Raw genomic sequence first — 15,016 nt, 5'->3', positions numbered from 1 at the left:
AATAGATTGTTAAGAGTTTTGTGTCCAGCCCTAACCGGTTTGGCTCAGTGGATAGAGCGTCGGCCTGCGGACTCAAGGGTCCCAGGTTGGATTCCGGTCAAGGGCATGTACCTTGGTGGCGGGCACATCCCCAGTAGGGAGTGTGCAGGAGGCAGCTGATCCATGTTTCTCTCTCATCGATGTTTCTAACTCTCTTTCCCTCTCCCTTCCTCTCTGTAAAAAATCAATAAAATATATTTTTTTAAAAAGTTTTGTGTCCATTTTATGGAATGATTCTAGCAGTTTGAATGTCCTCAGTGTCCAATAACAGAATAATGAATAAATCAATTGTATAATACGCTTGTAGTGGGTTATTATTCAGCATTTAAAAAAATCAATTATATCCATACATGTATCAACCTGTAATAATCCTATCTAATAATAGACAAACACAGTAATTGACTGTACCTTCGCTACGCCTCCCATTGGCTAATCAGCGTGATATGCAAATTAACTGCTAACAAATATGGTGGCTAATTTGCATACTGCAGGCAGGGCGGGACAGCGCCATCCAGCCTGCCCTGCTGCCATCCGGGCCTGCTATCTGCAACCCGGGGCGGTGTCCCAACCCCCGGATCGGCCCTGCCGTGTGCACGACCCGGGGAGGCAGGGCAGGCACCGAGGGATCGGGCCTGCCATCTGCCATCCAGGGAGCGGGCCTAAGCCAGCAGGTGGCTGTCTCCTGAGGGGTCCCAGACTGTGAGAGGGCACAAGTAGGGCTGAGGAACACCCCCTACCTCCCTCCCCCACCAGTGCACAAATTTTTGTGCACCAGGCCTCTAGTCTCTGAAATAATAAACTGAGAGAAAAATAAACCCCAATATTGTTTCTATAAAGTTTACATATTTGTGAAGCAATGCTTTATACTGTTAATGGATCCCAAGCACATGTAGTAAAATGATAAAGAAATGAATGGGAAAGATGGATACCAAATTCAGGATGATTTCACTAGAAGGATGAGAAAAGGGACTGGGAGGGTTATACAGGCATCTTCACATATATTTGTAATACAGTTAAATATAATAATCTACATTTTAAAAAGTAATGTTGGAGAGAGAGAGACAGAAAAGGAGAGAGAAACATTGATGTGAGAAACATTGACCAGGAAAAGTCCCTTCTGCATGGGAAGATGACGGTCCAGTCTGTAGAGCCAGCTGGCCTAGCTCTGTCCTGGTCTCCTGCCTCCAGCCCCTGACACTCTCCTGAGACTTCAGGCCTCTGGCTTCTGCCTTTCAGCCTCATCTCCTAATAAGTACCTTCTGTGTCCCCCTGGCACACCAGGCCCCGAGGCCTGGGGTGAGACAGGCCCTCCTGGTGAACCTGGGGTGGCTGGCCCTGGCTAGGAATGGCTGGGACTCCAGCAGGCTTTTTTCTCCTGGGGGGGCCCTGTGGCCCCTTGAGCCTCTAAAGTCCTGTCTGGGGGTGCTGCCTGCCTACCTGTCTCTCTCAGGGAGCCGCAGCCCTTCACTGGGCCCGGAGATGCCGGATGGATTGTCTGCACTGACTCAGGCAGCCCAGCCGGGGGCCACCCCTCCTGTTCCACCCAGCCCCTGGTATCCACCCTCTGACTGAGCTTTGTATGTTCCACTAACCCGGGCAGGTGCCAGGTGGAGTCACCAGGCTTTCAGGTACCTCCTGACAGAACACTAACCTGACATGGGCGGGACTGCAGCTCCCACCCCAATAAAAGCAATTCTATCCTAAAAAAAAAACAGCAACACACAAACAGAAAAAAGAAACATTGACCGGTTGCCTCCATTATGCATCCTAGTTGGGTATGTGTCTTCACCGGAAAATGAAGTCGTAACCTTTTGGCGTACAAGCGACACTCCAACCAATGGAGCCACCCAGCCAAGGCATAATCTACATTTTTTAAAGCCCAAAAATAAAAACAAAAGATCAGACTAAAAGTAGTAGCAATAAACCAGGGGGAATGGTGAGATTGATTTAAGGTAGTAACAAACTTTTCCACTTTAGTTTTCCTAACAAGGGAGGTAAGTAACCTCTTACTTCCTGATATAACCCAAAGTATCCTACTATGTGTAAAGTTCTATATTTGAAGTCCATGTGAATTTTGCATTTTACCCCATAATATATGCATATCACGCATATCAATATATTTTATACTAATTATAGAAGAGTCGAGTTATACTTTTAACTGAAAATTTTCAAAGATATGAACAATGATACCACTATTCCACCATGAAAATTGCAAACACAATGCCCAATGACAAACATTTTCTTAAGTAAAATAGGAATCTAAATAATTATATCTCTTGCAGCAATTAAATTAACTGTAGATATTGGTGATTTTTTAAAAATTCCTATAGCCCTGGTTGAGTAGCTTAGTTGATTACAGCATTGTCCTGATATGCCAAGGTTGCTGATTCAATCTCCAGTCAGGGCACATACAGGAAGCAACCAATGAATGCATAAATAAGTGGAACAAATCTCCTCTCTCTCTCTTTCTCTCCCTTCCTCTGAATCTCTCTGAAAACAATATCAATTACAAAATTCCTATGGTGCTTGCTTCGGCAGCACATATACTAAAATTGGAACAATACAGAGAAGATTAGCATGGCCCATGTGCAAGGATGACACACAAATTTGTGAAGCATTCCATATTTTTAAATAAAATAAAATAAAATAAATAAAAGATTCCTATGCCCTAGCCAGTTTGGCTCAGTGGACAGAGCATTGGCCCGAAGGCTGTGTGTGAGTGTGTGTGTGTGTGTGTGTGTGTGTGTGTGTGTGTAATTTGGGACATCATCAATCATGATGGATTTTCCAGAAAGACAAATTATAAACATATTGATATTTCATATCCAACAGCTCATAAACCAGGTAGGTAGTTTTATTAAAAGCTTTACCCTAAGAACACTCCTTGGATTCCTATTTCCGACAGCCTACCCACACCCACATTCATCAACTACCATGTCTTCATAATGACGTAGAATGACATTGTCATCATTGTCCTGGTAAAGCATGGAAATGGGAGACAGCTTGGTGGGAATACAGACAGCCTGGGGAATCGCTGGGTCAACCGCATGCATCAGTGCTTGCATGAACGCGTAATTGGAGCCGTTGAGGGAAGTGGTCAGTGAGAAAGGACAATCTCCATGGCAGTAATTTGCCATGAACCCCTTGGGAGCAATGATCCACTTGTGCCAACCCAGGTCCCGGAAGTTGATGAATAGCTGGTGACGATGGCAGAGGTTCTTGCAAGAAACTTTAGGGGCAGGGATGGCTGCCCTCCTTTTTCGGGAAGAAGAGTGGCACTGCTTAGGGTTGAGGGTCACAACTAGCAGGGAAGCATGAAGAGAACATCTCAGTCTGGCACAGGTGTCCTCAAGCTGAAAATTCACCCCAGAGTCTCTCTGTCCTTTGACCAGTATCTCTAGGAACAAGCCTAAGTTCTTCTGAGGGTTATTACTCCAATCCTTAGCCACCTCCAACAGGTTGAAGTGAAGGACACCTTGAGGCCATGGTACTGACTGCAATACAAACATTTTACCCGGCTTAGGAATGGACCGGTCCCACACGTGAGGCTCCTGGACCAGGGACAGAACCAATTCCAAATCTGGCCCCAGGTGATAGTAAGTGTTGGGCCCCAAGTCCAGGCCCAGCTGGGCCATCGTTAACCGCTCCTCGTCTTTAACTGCAGACAGGTTGAAGTAGAGGAGCTTCTGTAGGCAAGGGGAGGCCTGGGGAAGGTTCTTGGAGTAAAGAAAGAAACCTAGATAAGAACAGAGAGATGTGAGGGTCACCGTAATATGTTTTACTTTATATCCACCTATGATATAAATGTTCAATGTTAAATGTATATCACATATACAAAGTAAGGGCAGGAAATAATCAGTTGTATTCAAAAGGAGGATTTATTTATTTCACTCCTCATTTTTTAATATATTTTTAAACTATAGTTGACATACAATATTATATTAGTCTCAGGTGCACAACATAGCAATTAGACACTTGTATACCTTATGAAGTGATCAGAAGGCAACCAATTGATGTATCTCTCTCACATCAAAGTTTCTCTCTCTTTCTCTCTCTCTCTCTCTATCTCCCCCTCCCTCTCCCTCTCTCTGAAAATCAATGGGGAAAAATATTCTTGGCCCTAGCTGGTTTGGCTCAGTGGATAGTGTTGGCCTGCGAATTGAAGGGTCCCAGGTTTCATTCTAGTCAAGGGCTCATGCCCGGGTTGAGGGCTCGATCCCTGTGGGGGCATGCAGGAGGCAGCTGATTAATGGTTCTCTCTCATCATTGATGTTTCTATCCCTCTCTCCCCCTCCCTTCCTCTCTGATATCAATAAAAATATCTTTTTAAAAATATCCTTGGCTAAGAACTAACAAACATTTTTTAAAAATTAAAAAATAGCCCTAGCCAGTTTGGTTTAGTGGATAGAGCATCAGCCTGCAGACCGAAGGGTCTCAGGTTCAGTTCCGGTCAAGGGCACATGCCTGGGTTGCGGCTCAATCCAATGTGCAGGAGGCAGCCAGTCAATGATTCTTTCTCATCATTGATGCTTCTATCTCTCTCTTCCTCTCCCTTCCTCTCAGAAATCAATAAAAATATTTTTTTAAATATTAATAAATAAATAAAATGCATTTAAAATTACCCACTTTTCTCTTCAAGGCCAATGTATCATCTCTCCCTTTCTTCTCATTGACCATCTTTTTAAAAGATCAGTCTACATTTGCTATCTCTACTTATTACTTACTAGAGGCCTGGTGCATGCATTCGTGCATGGGTGGGGTTCAGCTGGCCCGCCCCGATTGGGGCCAATCTGGCCAGGCTGACTGGGGAGAGTGGCCGTGGGTGGTTGGCAGTCCGGCCCTGCCCCTTGGTTGAACTCCCGGTCAAGGAGATAATTTGCATATTAGCCTTTTATTATATAGGATAGCCTCCTGCTATTTCCCTACTACTCCACTGAAACACCTTTCTTGAAGGTTGTTAACTGTCAGATGCAGGGGTGTAGTCACAGTACTTATCCTTCTCAACCTCTCTAAACAGTTGATCTCCCTTATTTTTGGGTCTAATTCTAGTATATTGGCCTCCCTTTTTATTCATATCACTAAATCACATTCCTTAGGCATGTGAAGACAAAACAAGACAAAAGCCAGAATGGACAGATTTGAAAAGATTAAAATGCAAAACTACTATATGCATGCAGAAGGCAGCCAACCAATCTCTTTCTCTCTCCTCCCTCTCTCCTCCCTCTCTCCTCTCTCTCTCTCTCTCTCTCTCTCTCTCTCTCCCCTATCTCCCCATTCCTCTCTCTGAAGTCAATAATTAATTAATTAGTTAATTAATTAAAAAGGCATTATTCCACCTTATTAAAAAATTAAAATTAAAACAATGACATTGTGTTTTGCTCCCAGGTTAACAAAAATTAAAAGCTAAAAGTGTACCTAGTGGGCATCCAATGTAGCATAGATAAGTACATTGTCATATGTTATTAGAATGAAATACTATATCTCAATGGAATGAACTACAAATAAATGCAGCATGGATAAATCTCATAAATATAATGTTGAGTGAAAGAAGCCAGACACAAAAAAAGGATACATTCCACATTTACATTTATATGAATTTCAAAAAAAGACAAAACTAAAATGTAATGTTAGATATCAGAATAGAAGTTACCCCTGTAGAGGAGTAGTGATTAATCAGAGGGAGCATGAAGGATCCTCTGGGGTGCTGGTCATATTCTGTTTCTTGATCTGGGTGCTGGTTTTCTGTGAAAAGTCAGTAAGCTGTTCTCTATGATATAAGCACTTTTCTGAATGTATGTTACACTTCAATAAGTTCCTATTTTTATTTCTTTTTAGGTGTGTGTGTGTGTGTGTGTGTGTGTGTGTGTGTGTGTGTGTAAGAGAAACATCGATTGGTTGCCTCCTGCATGCCCCTACTGGGGATTAAGCCCACAACCTGGGCTTGTGACCTGACTGAGAATCGAACTGGCAACCTTTCCATGAATAGGACAACACCCAACCAACTGAGACATACTGGCCAGGGCAATAAGTTCCTATTTTTAAAAGGATTGCTGTCAATTGTGGGGAAGTGAGGGGGTGGAGGGTAAAAGGGAGGGAGGAGGACATACATAATACTTTCAACAATATTTAGATTTTTAAAATAATAAATTAATAAAAATATTTTAAAATGTAAAAATAATTGTGGGAAAGTGAGAATTCTCTTATACTCATGGTGGGGTATAAATTTTGGAGGACATTTGCTATATACTGTAAGTATAAATGTGCCTGCTCTTAGATGCAACAATCCCCTTCTAAGAATTTATCCTGAGGAAATAATAGAAAAAGTGTACGCACACAAAAAAGTGGATGTAAAGATGTAAAACTATATTATTTATTACATATCCATGCCCATCAACAGGGCATCAGTTACATAAATTATAGCATATCTATACAATGGAATATCATGCAACCATTAAAATGAAAATAAGTTGACAATTTGTTTTGACTTATGTGAGATGTTCCTAATACAAAGGAATGAATGTACAGTATGACCCCATTTTTTTTTTTAGATTACAAGTTTCCATTATTAGTATTATGTATGCAAAAAAGAAAAGTCTGGAAGAATATACAACTGCTAATGCTGGTTTTCTCTTGGGGAAGAGTTAGGGGGAGATGATAGTGAGATTATGTTGCCCCCCCCCAACACACACACACACCATTATTTGATATGATTTATGATCACAAAAATCAAAGTTTAATTTCCATTGAGGAAGGAAGTAACCTCAGCTGTTTTCTACTCTCTCAAAGAAAAACCCTTCAAACAAGCTCCTCTTACCTCTTAACCCTTCAGAAATTTTCCCTGAACCCACACCCCCAAGGCCCTAAGCCTCTAATGTAATACTTAATACAAATGTATTTATGGAAGTCGTTTGTCTGCCTTCCTTTTATAAGCTAATAGAGCAAATTTTATCTTTAATCTCCGTATTCTCGTGGCCATACACTGTTCCCGGTACACAGCTTCGTGGACAAATAAATATTCAAATCTCAATCTTTAGTTGCTGTACAACTAACTATTAGGCCTCTCACGGCCGCCTTTGAACCACTTGGGAGGCCATATAGAAATGCAGATTACAACACTCATTTCTGACTTTGAATAAGAATTGGGTGGAAGAGTGAAGGGCAAGAACTAGGCAGGATAATAAACTTTTAACAGCTGATCTGGGTCATTTTGATGGTTGGTTAGTTTGGCAAATTATTAAATGGCACTCAATCAGATCCTTATATAGAGTATGAGAATGGCATATGCTATTGCTCTGTATTCATAAGCCAAAAATAGCCTTTTTCATCCAACAAAAGTAGTGGGAGGTATGAGAAGAGAAGCTAGGCGCATGGGCAAACTGAGCTCATTTTAGTCCCCTGCTTGCCATACCAAAGACACCAAGATGTCTAAATTGTGGGCTAAAGAGTGGAAGACTGAATCCTAATTGCACCCTCACCCCTCCCAGCTAAACTGCAACACAAAGCTGTTGATTCAGAAAAACAAAACTTATTTTAAATCCTCACTTTCCTTCCACATTGGCTGTATGATCTTGAATAGGTTATAGGTTCTACTGTCTGAGCCTACCTTTCAGGATTTTTGTTGGGATTAAACGAGATAAAGTCCATAAAATACCAGCACACAACTTTCTATGAACCCCTCAGTAACTGTTACATCTTCTTTCCTTTCTTCACGCCATCCCCTGCCCACACCCACCCCACCCCCCAAAAAGCCAGATTTTTCCTCTAGGAAACACTCCAATATCCTTACCTTGATCTGGGAGAAGTCGAAGTATGTTCCCCTGGACTCCCAGCTCCTTTACGTAGCATAGATCTCGTGAGATCCCAATGGTGGCTGCTGTCTCTTGATCGTGGAAAATTTTCTTCAAGATATAAGGCACGGGTTGGAATTTCTGAGGTGAAGGCACCTTGTCTAGACCCAGAAATTGGAGAAAGGCATGTTCTTGAAATTGGAATGTCTGGCCCAAGGCCAGAGTTAAGGAGAGGCTGAGAGCCAAGAGTGGCAGGGAAGGAGGCATGGCCTCTGAGCTGAGACAAAGCTGGCTAGTGAGGCTGAAGAGAGCTCTAGCTCCTGACTTCCCAACAATTCAGGTGCTGCTAATTTATCTGATGTAAGATAATCAAGTGTGAATTGCTCTCTTCCCAGCTCCTCAGAGGCAATTGGATGTAAAAAGACACAATTTTTTTTTCTCTTCCCTAGCTCCACTGTTCCAGAAAATGAGTACACAAAGCAAAGATTACCAGTGTGTGGGCCTAACTCTGCAACAATCTGAGGTTTGTCAGCAGTAGACAGAGTGAAATGGAGACACGAATTTATCCATTTCACAAGCATTTATTAAGCATCTGTTATGTGCAAGGTGCTGAGACAGGTGCTAGCAACAAAGTAATAAGTAATTCAAAGTCTTGTCATTCATCGTCTAAGTAGACAAATATATAGATAGATGTGTGGGAAGTTAATTCAGGGAGCACGGAATCCTCCCAAGGAAGTTGGTCTACACACTTTGTCAGTTGTCAGCTCTAAGAGGGGCTGAAGTTTGTTCATCTACCTTTGTTCTCCTCATTGAAAGTCAAAAGTCAGACTAACTGGGTTCATTCTGGTTCCATTACTTATTAGCTATCAGACATTGGGCATGTCCTTTAACCTTCCTAAAAATATATTTTTTTCTCAACTGGAAATAAAAACTGACCTTCTAATTTGCCATAGGAATCTGCTAAGATGATGTGTTTAATGTGTTCTGCACAATGCCTGCCAAATGGTAAGCACACCTGAAATGTTCTCAGAGGAGAAAGTTTCAAAGTTTAAGTCGACATTTTTCAGTAAGACAATCAGGCATCCAGGACTGAAGGAATTACATGTGAAAAGACATGGGGTTATTGAAACGCTTAGTAGGGCAGCATATATCAATTTTTGTTTTTGTTTTGTTTTATTTTGACAAAGTACTGTGAGATTTTCAAATACTGGATCTTTTCTTCTGACTCTGCTGTTGAGGAAGCTGACATTCAATAAATTTAAATAGTGCAATAAATAAGTGAATGTATGAATTGGTGTATTTTCCAGCTAGCTTGTTTGTTGCCAAAATAATTTTCAAGCTTTTTGAGAAGAGAGACTTTATTATTTTACATTATGTTATACCACCTATTATAAAAACTTGTTTTTCCCAAAGGAAAAATGTTGTATCTTATACATAGTCATTTCCCATCATCTACAGGATAAATCTAATGACTCCTTAGCTTGTCTTTTAAGGACTTTCTTGGTTTGGCACCCATCTTCCTAGCCAGCCTCATTTCCTACCTTCCACCATCATCAGTGTTCATGCTCTAATGATAATGACATATCTGTAGTTCTCCTACGAGCTCATTTCATCTCAGAGCCTTTGCACAGACCAAGTTCAAAGGTATTTCTATGGCAAAGACTTACCCGACTCTCTAAAATAGATTTAGATAGCCCTAACTGGTTTGGCTCAGTGGATAGAGTGTCCGCCTGAGGACTGAAGGGTCCCAGGTTCGATTCTGGTCAGGGGCATGTGCCTTGGTTGCGGGCATATCCCCAGTGAGGGGTGTGCAGGAGTCCCTCTCCCTTCCTCTCTGTAAAAAATCAATTAAATATATTTTTTAAAAAATATTTAGATGCTTCTTTCTCCCACTGAGGCTTGAGTAGGCATCCATTATGGCACTTACCACAGTGCATTTCACTGTGTTTTGCCTATTTCCCTCCCAGACCATAAAGTCACTGGGAACTGAAATCATATTTTTTCCCCTGAAAATCTCCACTGGATCTTTTCCTCTGACTGACTCCATTGCCCAGGAAAGTGTCTGGCAGGTAGAAGACATTCAATAATATATGTGCAATAGCCTGGCTGGTATGGCTCATTGGTTAAGTGCCAACCCATGAACCAGATCATAGTTTGATTCCCGGTCAGGGTACATGCCCGAGTTGCAGGCTCGATCCCCAGTGTGGGGTGTGCAGGATGCAGCCAAACAATGACTCCCTCTCATCATTGATGTTTCTATCTCTCTATCCCTCTCCCTTCCTCTTTCTGAAATTAATAAAAGCATATGAAAAATAAATAAATATATGTGCAATAAATAAGTGAACAAGTGAATTGGTACTATTTCTAGAGGTCTTACTCTTCCAGATAGCCAAGTTTTCTCCATTCCCATTTCTCCTATCTCCTCCTACTTGCATCCTAGTTGACACTATATATATATATATATATACTTTTTAATTATTATTCATTTCAGAGATAAAGGGAGAGGGAGAGATAGAAACATCAATGATGAGAGCGAACCATCATTCAGCTGCATCCTGCATACCCCCTACTGGGGATTGAGCCTGCAACCCAGGCATGTGCCCTGACTCGGAATCAAACTGTGACCTCCTGGTTAGTGGGTTGACACTCAACCACTGAGCCACACCTGCTGGGCTTAGCTAACACTTTTAACCTATAATCCCCACCTGTTTTCAACAGTAAGTATAGGTTGCATTTTATTTAACTTACCTGACTTAAAATAAAAAATCAGACTAACTGGTTTAAATTCTGGTTCCACCACTTAGCAGCTGTAAGACCATGGACAAGTCACTCAACTGTAAAGTGAGAACAAAGCTTTCTTTGCTAAGGTACAAAGGGGATTTGATGAGCATATGCAAGGCTCAGGACAATGTCTGCCAAAGAGTAACCACTTGATAAAAGTTTAGCTGATATTAATTATTATTATTTATTAAAGTGGAGCTTGATCAAGGGAAAGAAAGCAACAATTGAGAGTGTGCAGTCACCTAATACAGCAGAAAAAACACCAAATCAGGAGTCAGGGAATCTGAGTTAATTAGGCTCCTCCAATAACCATGTAATCTTGAGCAATTCACTCAGTCTTTTATGATATACTAGAGTCCTGGTGCATGAAATTCATGCATGGGTAGGGTCCCTAGGCCTAGCCAACGATCAGGGTTGATCTGTGGGGCAACCGGCAGGGTGATCAGGGGCCCCCCACTGGCACCTACCTTGGCTGGCCTGGGGCCTGCAAGCTGGGGGCAGCTCCTGCGTTGAGCATCTGCCCCCTGGTGGTCAGTGTGCATCATAGCGAACAGTCATTCTACCATTTGGTCAATTTGCATATTAGGCTTTTATTATATAGGCTACGCAGGCATGGAAATTTTATATATTGTTTTAACTAATTTATTTCTTCTATTTATTTGAGAGAGAGAGAGAGAGAGAGAGAGAGAGATTGATTTGTTGTTCCACTTATTTATGCATTCATTAGTTGATTCTTGTATGTGCCCTGACCAGGTATCAAACCCAAAATCTCACACACAAAAAAACAAAACAAAAAACACCAAAATCTCATCATGTCAAGACGATACTCTAACCAACTTAGCCACCCAGACAGGCCTGGAATTATTATTTTTTTAAATTATTTTTTAATAGAAGGATATGAATGATCTGAGATGTCATAAAAGGCTAACCTATTTGGGCCTCCCTTTCTTTACCTAAAATCACAGGGTTAAATTAGATATTCATTTAGCGTTCTACAAACAAAATCATGTAATTTTGGACTCTCAGCCCAAATTAGAAAGTCAAAAGCAAGGCAAAATGGCTAATATAGAACTACTTATAGAAAGATTTGCACTTGTTTTATAAATACTGTATAATGCTTATATTTTGAAATATATTTTAAAATGCTCTTCTAAGTTGTACAATGGCCTTAACCAGTTTGGCTCAGTGAATAGAGTGTTGGCCTGTGGACTAAAGAGTCCCAGTTCAATTCCAGTCAAGGGCATATGCCCAGGTTGTGGGCTCAATCCCCAATTGGGGGTGTGCAGGAGGCAGCCAATCAATGATTCTCTCTCATCATTGATGTATCTATCTATCTATCTATCTATCATCTATCTATCTATCATCTATCTATCTATCTATCTATCTATCTATAAAAATATATTATAAATAAATAAATAAAAAGTTGTACAATGCCCTGACCACTGTGGCTCAGTTGGTTGAGTGTTATCAAAAGTTGTACAATGCCCTGACCACTGTGGCTCAGTTGGTTGAGTGTTATCTTGTGTACCAAATGGTTGCTGGTTTGATTCCTGGTCAGGGCACATGCCCAGGTTTCTGGTTCAGTCCCCAGTCTGGTTGTGTACCAGAGGCAACTGACCAACGTTTCTCTCTCACATTGCTGTGTCTCTCTCTCTCCATCTCCCTTCCTTTCTCTAAAGTCAATAAAAACATATATGAAAATAAATAAATAAATTTTACAGTTTACATCCTGTGGTGTGGGATATTAACTTGACGCAACAGTAGCCTCCAGTCATGCTATCCAAGAAGTCACAGGACAGAAAGGCTCACAAACCAAATTAAGATGTTCAAACCACATTTATCAAATCAATTGGAAGCATAGTGAGAATCAGGGTAAAAGAGATGGAGCCACTTAAAAGACTTTAAGTGGGGTGAAAAGTAGGGTGGAAGGACCACAGTACTTGAAGCCTAGGTTACTCAATGTTGATATGTCTTGTCTCTCACTCTCGTTCCCAGCCACATCAGCTTTTCCACTGATGGTGAGGACCACAGTTGAGCTTTGAGCAAGGAGACTTAGCAGATGCCTGGAGCCAACATATACTTGAGCTGTCAGCTATCACTTAGCCTGCAGGGGCAGAGCCCCAGAGGGAACAGAGTGGAACCGTAATGGTTGTCATCAGTGGGTTACCAATTTGAGGATGACATAGCTGGCAACCTCGAGTTATCATGATTTCTATGTATACTTGGTCTTTCCATCCCCTTCAAAAATAAGTGTAAAAAATTTCCAGCCTTGACTGGGTAGCTCAGTTAGTTAGAGTATAAGAGTGTAACTTACAAACACTTTTGTTTGTTCCATCATATATTCCATTTATTCTATCACCTTTAATATGTCTTACAGGTTGCCTGGCCGGCGTGGCTCAGTGGTTGAGCATCGACCTATGAACCAGGAGATTACGGTTCAATTCCCGGTCAGGTGACATGGTGGGTTGTGGGCTCAATCCCCAATATGGGGTGTGTAAGAGGCAGCCTATCAATGATTCTCTCTCATCTTCGGTGTTTCTATCTCTCTTCCTCTCTGAAATAAATTTTTAAAAAAGTTTTAATATGTTCTACAGGTTAACTTACTTAATATTTAGCATATCTAATGAATTCTACCTACGTCTCTCAAGTCTCCTGTTTATTATGTATAGTAACACTTCCTGGGAGTCTTGTCCATATCTGATATGCCATTATGTCATATACACATATACTTAAGATATATACTGTAAGCTATTTATAAGTTGCTATATGATGATAAGGTTCAAACACATTCCCCTAGCCCAGCCCATGTCAGGGCACATATCTGGGTTTGGGACTCAATACCCAGTAGGGGGCTTGCAGGATGCAGCCCATTGATGATTCTCCCTCATCATTGATATTTCTATCCCTCTCCCTTCCTTTCTCTGAAATCAATAAAAACATATTTTAAAAAAGGACACACTCCCCAAAATATAGCAATTTAGCAGGTTGAATATTTTAAGTAAAAGGAATTTGAGAAAAAAAAAAAGGCAGAAGCAGGATGGTCACTCTGACCTTCCCCCAACCTCCCCACAAAACAGGTCATAAAACCCTCATGAGAGAGAAGCCCTCCCTATACCAGGAGGAAATGAGCACCCTTATCTCCAATGACAAAGAAACGCCAAGAAGAATCTGAACAAACAGGCCTTTCTAAATGTTCCCTAGTTAACTACACCTTCCTCATGCACCTTAACCATCATCCTATCTAATAAAAGAAAAACATGGTAATTAGCCATACGGCCGCTACCCTTCCATTGGCTAATCACTGAGATATACAAATTAACTGCCAACCAAGATGGCGGCCGGCAGCCAGGCAGCTGACTCGAACAGGGAGGATTGCTTGCTTCAGTGATGGAGGAAGCCAGGTTCCCGCCTGCCTTGCCGGCCTCTCAGCTGCTCTCTAAGAAACATTGTAACAAATATAGAAGCTAAACAAACCCCCAGAAACCTGCTTTAGTCAGCCAGGCTTCAGCCAGCAGGACTGCAACATTGTTTCAAATACAGAAGGTAAACAAAGGCCAGAAACCTGCTTTCAGAGGCGGAAGTCTCATAGCTGGAGCCGAGACTCAGAGCTAAAGCAGGCCCAGAATAAAAAAGGACAGGTTGGGAGCTTCAGTCACCCGCCAGCCTGAAAACGGCCCTCGGCCCCTCACCCAGACTGGCCAGGCACCCCAGTGGGGACCCCCACCCTGAAGGGGGTGTGACCAGATGCAGACAGCCATCATCCCCTCACCCAGGCTGGCCAGGCACCCCAGTGGGGACCCCCACCCTGATCCAGGACACCCTTCAGGGCAAACCAGCCGGCCCCCACCCCTGCACCAGGCCTCTATCCTATATAGTAAAAGGGTAATATGCCTCCCGGCACCGGGATCAGCGTGACAGGGGGCAGCGCCCAAACCCCCTGATTGCCCTGCGGCTCTGTGTGTGACAGGGGGCGGGGCCACAACCTCCCTATCCGCCCTGCTCTGTTCGTGACAGGGGAAGGTGCCCCAACTCCCTGATCAGCCCTGCTCTGTGCCTGATAGGGGGGAGCTCCCCAACCCCCTGATCGCCGTGCGGCTCTGTGTGTGACAGGGTGCGGCGCCCCAATCCCCTGATCGGCCCTGCTCTGTGTGTGATGGGGTAGAGCCATAACCTCCCCATCGGCCCTGCCCTGAGTGTGACAGTGGCGGTACTCCAACCTCCTGATCGGCCCTGCTCTGTGGGTGACAGGGGGGAGCTCCCCAACCCCCTGATCGCCCTGCAGCTCTGTGTGTGACAGGTGCGGCGCCCCAACCCCCTATCGCCCTGCTCTGTGTGTGAAAGGGGAAGCTCCCAACCCCCTGATTCGCCCTCGCTCTGTGTGTGAAAGGGTGGGCACCCAACCCCCCCCC

General features: G+C 42.8%; 1 protein-coding gene and 1 non-coding gene across 2 annotated transcripts; one reads left to right on the top strand and one right to left on the bottom strand.

Annotated features, from left to right (window-relative positions):
• The first annotated feature begins 2,561 nt into the window (after positions 1–2,561).
• Positions 2,562–2,668, top strand: LOC111824983. The gene has a single exon (XR_002828090.1). It is a non-coding gene; the product is annotated as a U6 spliceosomal RNA (small nuclear RNA).
• Positions 2,669–2,848: 180 nt separating this feature from the next.
• GDF3 (growth differentiation factor 3) lies at positions 2,849–8,160 on the bottom strand. The gene is made up of 2 exons (XM_006084210.3): positions 7,826–8,160; positions 2,849–3,775 (listed from the first exon to the last, which is right to left on the bottom strand). Exons 1-2 carry the CDS (start codon positions 8,091–8,093, stop codon positions 2,946–2,948), a joined length of 1,098 nt encoding a protein of 365 aa, XP_006084272.1. The 5' UTR covers positions 8,094–8,160; the 3' UTR covers positions 2,849–2,945.
• Positions 8,161–15,016: the final 6,856 nt, after the last annotated feature.

Source organism: Myotis lucifugus, unplaced genomic scaffold, assembly GCF_000147115.1.
Source record: "Myotis lucifugus unplaced genomic scaffold, Myoluc2.0 scaffold_10, whole genome shotgun sequence".
NCBI lineage: Eukaryota > Metazoa > Chordata > Mammalia > Chiroptera > Vespertilionidae > Myotis > Myotis lucifugus.
Note: the sequence above shows the minus strand (reverse complement) of the source record. Positions and strands in the feature narration are given on the sequence as shown.

Bases quoted from the DNA above. Each gene is read 5' to 3' on its own strand.
- GDF3 (XM_006084210.3), bottom strand. From the start codon at position 8,093: ATGCCTCCTTCCCTGCCACTCTTGGCTCTCAGCCTCTCCTTAACTCTG. The intron at 3,776-7,825 runs GTAAGGATATTG...GTTCTTATCTAG, and splicing joins TCGACTTCTCCCAGATCAAG to GTTTCTTTCTTTACTCCAAG.